We start from the raw sequence: 6,023 nt of genomic DNA, 5'->3' as shown, positions 1-6,023 counted from the left end.
ATACCACAGAGGACATCGTCGGCCTATCTTTTGGGCATTCTTGTACGCACAACAAGCCAACCTTTATAGAGTTCAAGGCTTCAGCTATGGAAATTGAGTTGCTGAGTGATTCATCTACCAGTTCCAAGCCATTACCTTCTTTCCATAAACCCCATGCCTGAAAAAATATGACATCAGTGTTATGATTTAATGAAAAAAAGGAACATAAGAATAGAATCAAGTATTATTTTTCCAGTCTTACATGTGCTAGCAGGTTTCCTTCATGCTCGGATATGAAATCTCCTCTATTCTTCTTGCCACTAATGATTTCGAGCACTAAGACACCAAAGCTGAATACATCAGATTTCACTGAGAAGGCACCATACATGGCATACTCAGGAGACATGTATCCACTGCATTTATAATTAAGATGATTATAATCTTTTCTGAAGAATACATATCACAATAATGAAAGGTAAATAATACTTACTATGTCCCTACAACTCTCCGAGTATTTAATGCTGTCTCATCCTCTCTAAATATCCTTGCCAAGCCAAAGTCTGATATTTTAGGATTCATATCTTTATCAAGAAGAATATTGCTAGCTTTGAGATCCCTGTGAATAATTCTAAGTCTAGAGTCTCGGTGTAGGTAGAGAAGACCTTGAGCAATTCCTTCGATAATGTTGTAGCGGGTTTGCCAATCCAATAATACTCCTTTATCTTTATCTGTGCAAAGTTTGCTTTATGTTAGCCTTACTTGCACAAATAATAAAGAAACGAAATATTTGTCCACCTCAGTTTGATTTTTTTTTTTTAAAAAAAAAATTGGTCGCAAGTAAAGCAAGCTTACACACGTGTTTAGCCCATGAGTAAAACAAATTATAGCAAATATGCTGGTTAGAGTGAGAACCTGGCATTGACTTGTCTTCAAAGAATGATTACAATGGTGTGGTAGATTTGGGAGAATCATTGTAACATGCTTAAGCTCCATGAATTTGGCCTCCTCCACAAGGCCAACCACCCCCTAATTGTCATGACTAAAACTTTTAATTTTAGCCTAGACCGTAGTGTTTCGAGTGACCCTAATTAAAGGTTCATTTTTCAAATAAGTGTGCCCAGCTATCATTTTTTTTATTTCCAGTACTCTTCCCTTTAATCCGCAAAAATGAGTTATTGATTCATGGCAAAGGTTGCGCTATTTATCCAAGTAAGTATTCTCTTGAAATCTTGAACTAAGTATCAGAAGGTATCGATTATGCGGCAATTTTCTTAATTTAATTAGGAACAGGAAACAAAGATGAGGAAGAGAATAGAAGATTAACTAACCAAATAGGAAGGCGTCTAAGCTTTTATTAGGCATGTATTCATATACCAGCATCTTTTCCTCTCCTTGAGTGCAGCAACCTAGAAGCCGAACTAGGTTTCGGTGCTGAAGCTTGGCAATCAGCGTCACTTCATTCATGAATTCATCAGCACCCTGTGCCGAAGTCTTTGAAAGCCTCTTCACAGCTATTTCTTGCTCCTCCCCAAGCTTTCCCTGAGTTCACCACACTCAAAATTGCTATACTTGAGATTACTAATTCTAGCGGCAATATCAAACTGTTCAAAAGCCCTGAACGTAGCATTTTATTCAGAATACTGAATTTAAGACCCTACATTGACTGGGACCTATATAGTGATATTCTACTATAAGCTCGGTTGGTAAATTAAGAAAATACCTTGTACACGGGGCCGAAGCCACCCTTTCCAAGCTTGTTTTCGATTGAGAAGTTGTTGGTCGCTACAATGATTGTCCCCAAATCAAATAAAGGAAGCTCCCAGTCCTTGCCTTCCTTGTATTCGTTGTTGCGGTGACTAGCGAAGGTAATGGCACCTAAGGAAGTTTTGCAGTAGTTACAAATAATAATTAATCACCACCCATATAATTGTTACACATTGCGAGGTGGACTGATTTTACCTGCTCTTCTCCTTCTTTGAATCCAAATGCAAATACCCACCGAAGCAAACAACAGAGTCCCCAAAACACAGCCCACCACTGTCCCAACCATGGTACGTGAATGTGAATGATGTAATCCCGGGCCTGAAACGTTAGAACCATCATATGAGTACATGATTAACTTTCCTTTATTTTCCTTTTTGTTTTTAGAGCGTCAAGAAGTCCCACATATAAATTGTAATGAATATTGGTTTTTTGACTTAGCCCGAAATTGAAATGAGTTAGACCAACTTATCAATTAATTGGTTTGAGTCTGGGATTTGTACAAAACTTTTAAACAGGGACAAGACTGAAAACTTATAATTTCAGGCTGGAGCGTGGCATTTTAGCAACCCTACTTAAAGGTTCTTTTCAAATGAGCCTTCGCGGCCCGAAATGTCTACGACTCTAATTTTAACTCCAAACTTGGTCCGAAATTTCTCTGGCCTAGAGTATGGTCCATCTGGAAGGTGGCAAAGTCTGACGAGCCTCGGGCCATGCTGGACACACTTCCAGTCCTACCATGAATGCTTGAATGCAATATTATTTATTCTATGGGTATAACGAGCACTGCTTGTAATGCAACAAAAGAGTTTCCATTAGCATTTGAATGGGAAAGATGATTGTTTTAAAAAATTAAACATGCTAATGTAAGGGTCTTCATGTGAAATTGTGAAATATAAAAATTTCATTCGAGCAATCAAATATTTTGGATTATGTTCAGCTGTTCACGGGCAAAAACAGGACCTGGTGCGTCTACGATCCATGTAAGGACGGACACGGAAATAGGCCTAGGCCGACCGAGGCTTATTGGGCTAGGCCACTTCAGGTTGGCTTTGGGCAAGGCTCTAAAGAGTTGGAATCAGATTTGAGCTTAAATATTGAAGCACTTTATTTTTCAGGCTGAGCTTGAGTGACTGGGCACAACTTGAGTCCAATTATAGAAAGGGTCCAAAATACAGCCAAAATTCAGGCCTAGGCCTTGCTAGGTTCAATTCCAAAATAGGCTCGTCCTCGAAGGACAGTAGTTCGGTCTGACCAGAATTATCACATGGACCAAGTTCGATGCACTAGTCCAAATCCCCGGGTCTATATATGGTGAATAACAGGCATCCCTTCTTTGATCTTGAATTATTTAAATACAAGGGCATAATGCGGCTAGTTACTATTAGACTGGTGCAATGGACCTGTAGATAAGTCCGACCCTATTATGTAGCTTGACCAGCTTGATCGAATGGTTGCTAACATAAACTTAGGGTATTCCATCAAAAAAAGTGAAGCTACAGGATGAAAGATTGATAGATTAAATTTCAATTGAGTTCGGGCCAGCTTAGTTTTCAGCCCCAATGGATTATTTGGCCTGGCCCAATCATCGGATCCGAGTCTTTTCTGAGGCAGGGCTCGGGCTAGAATTATTGTCAAAAGCTTTGAGGATAAGCTCGGCCTGAAGCTCAAACAGAAAAAGAAAAAAATTGAGACAGATACGGAAAGAGAAGTGGCCTTGCCCATTTGAGTCCTAACTACGAAGCCCAATTTTCAAAATTTCGATAAAGCAGCCAACACAAAAGTCAGAGGTCGACTTCCGAGTTAGCTCCTAAAGGTGTGTCTGCTACACTTAATCGTTTTGCAAAGCTCGACTCACACGAAACAATGCAAATTCAGCTACATACATTATATAACAGTGTACCAGTCCACCCTTGAAACAGTATAAACTGGCATTGACATCATACTCGAGACCGATGATGCAGACATCTACCGGTTTCCAGCTTGCACTAATCCAATGGTATAAATCTTTCTAACGTGCAATTGATGAACTCAGTAAATGAAATAGTACATACCTAAATCGGCCGCCGCTAGCCGGACATAAAGATCTTGCCCGCCAAAGGAATAAACCCTAATATCAGTGAGCTCTGTCGTCCAAATTATGCAGCCGCTCCCGTTGATATTAGCACTAGCATAGGCCGTGCATGAACAATTCCTCAAGCACGTAGCCCTACACTCATCCAGTCCCATGCTCCTATCCACCATCGACCTCGATGTGTCCGGTAGCTTTACGTCCTTTACTATCACAAACCCGTCAGTCCCATTCTGGCAGTCCAGCCCCATCCTCCTCGTACACCCATCTTTCCCTTCTCTAAGATCCCAATTTGTCGGCGACCTAGGTTTAAACCCCTGCAAGCAACTACATATTGGTGAGTCATCCGTATTACAAACACCGTAAGCCCCGCATTGTGATACATAATCACATTGGTCTTTTGGCTCAGACATGTAGGAGCTCCACATTTTGCTGTCATCAAGCCAGACAAGGCGTTGGACAAAGCCGGTGTAGTTCACAGTAAGCCTTGTGATGAACGATGTGCTGGTGGTGTTGTACATGTAGAAGACCTCGTCGTTCTTGATGACAAAGTCCAATATGAAGATTTTATAGCGCAAAATATCCGGGATGCCTGCCAAGGTTTTCCCGTTCCATGGACCGACTCGCCACAGTTGGCTTGAGCCTTCCCACAAAATTATCTGGGGGTTGCCATGGAGATCCACACCCATGGTGTAAGGGCCCGGTGCTGGGTCACTAGGACTGGTCCATGATGTGACGTTACGGTTGAGGCCACTCTTTAGGTTCCACCCCAACTTCATCCCAGGGAGCAATGTGTCGGAAGGGTAGTCGGAGCTCTGCCATGCAAAGCTCCCAGGAATATTAGCCTCTTTAACGATGAAATTGCCGTCATCTAAGAGTTGCGCTACTGGATTGGCGAGGCCCGACGAGCCCGAGGACCAGATGGTTTTAGAATTCTGGTCGGTGATGATGAGAGTTCCATTGACGGTGATCGATAGGCTGCCATTGCGCTCGGAGATTGGGTGTTGGCGATTGGCAACCCACACGACGGTAGGAGGTGAGACCTTGTACCATATGCCGATGTAACAATTGTTAGTTTTGATAGGGCTGAAGAAGCCCAAGATGAATCTTTCCCCAGCTGAGATCAACTCTTGGCCGTCAGCGAGGGGCTGGGTTGGGGTTAGGGTGTCACCTGCAATGGAGGGAGAGACACGAGAAGCAAGGATAAAGAAGAGAGAGAGTAGGGCTGCAGGGAGCCTGCCCATCTTCCCAAAAAGCTCCATTTCGCAGAGAAGGCTACAGCCTCATATGGCTTTTCATTCTTCTTTAAGGCTTGCAGAACTTACCCTTGGATGGTCAATTTATTGGATAAATCAGTGGATATGGTGACTATTGGGCCACGTCATCTGCTCGGACCTATACATCCTTCGATGATGCGACCTTTGACGTACATGGTCCGGGGCCAACACTAGCTATTTTGTCTAGTGTAGGGATTGTATCTTTCACACGGAAGGGTTCACCTCCCTTCTCGAATTCATCAGCGGACCGCACAATGGTTGCTTCGAGAGCCGTGGAGCCTGATGAGTCAGAGTTCAGAGTGCTGTGAGGGATGCAATCGAACGGACAGTGTTGTGAAAGTAAATCAACCATTCTTTCGTCAGAAAGATAACAACCCGAACCTGCCTGTCAATTCTTCAAGGACGTCCTAACACTTGTCCCAAAAACAGATGCATTGGTGTTGGCTGAAAGGGAAAGGAACGAAAAGCACAATCCTCAAATATAAAAGAAAGATGGTTTTTTTGCTTGCATTAAATTTCAACCAACTAACCAAACCATACCCGTGCATTAATAGTTGTCATTCACAGTTTGCCGTCTACAAGAGCGTGGTTGGCCGTATCCCAGTCTCTCGTTGTCATTCCCACTTGTAGTTCGAATTAATATAAAATTAATTTTTAAATCAAATTGATTTAAATCAATTTTTTAAAATAAAAATAAAAATCAATCTGTTCATACTAAAAAATTGATTCAAACATGTTGCAGTCAAAAACTTATGTCTCAACATATGAGGTATTATCCGCTCTGGCTCATGGATCTCGTGGTTTTATCCTTCAAAAGATGTCTCACATAGAAGAAAGAAAGATCCCTTTTTATGTTTTTATGTAAGCCAAAGTTCTTCTTGACTCACAATCAATATGAGACTAATAATACCCTTACTTCTATACCTCAATATAGC

General features: G+C 41.9%; 1 protein-coding gene across 1 annotated transcript in view; it reads right to left on the bottom strand.

The window, feature by feature from the left end:
* Nucleotides 1-5,126, bottom strand: part of LOC105049897 (receptor-like serine/threonine-protein kinase SD1-8) — a 5,411-nt gene extending 285 nt beyond the window's left edge. The window contains exons 1-7 of the mRNA XM_010929269.3: nt 3,795-5,126; nt 1,939-2,061; nt 1,700-1,854; nt 1,308-1,518; nt 470-707; nt 242-392; nt 1-157 (exon numbers count right to left, since the gene is read on the bottom strand). The exon at nt 1-157 is cut by the window's left edge and continues 285 nt beyond it. Coding sequence (XP_010927571.2) covers nt 1-157; nt 242-392; nt 470-707; nt 1,308-1,518; nt 1,700-1,854; nt 1,939-2,061; nt 3,795-5,073 — 2,314 coding nt within the window. The 5' untranslated portion in view covers nt 5,074-5,126. The remainder of the gene's footprint in view (nt 158-241; nt 393-469; nt 708-1,307; nt 1,519-1,699; nt 1,855-1,938; nt 2,062-3,794) is intronic.
* Between the last annotated feature and the right edge of the window lie 897 nt (nt 5,127-6,023).

The sequence above is a fragment of the Elaeis guineensis genome, chromosome 2 (assembly GCF_000442705.2).
Source record: "Elaeis guineensis isolate ETL-2024a chromosome 2, EG11, whole genome shotgun sequence".
NCBI lineage: Eukaryota > Viridiplantae > Streptophyta > Magnoliopsida > Arecales > Arecaceae > Elaeis > Elaeis guineensis.
This window is presented reverse-complemented; position numbering and strand designations above follow the sequence as displayed.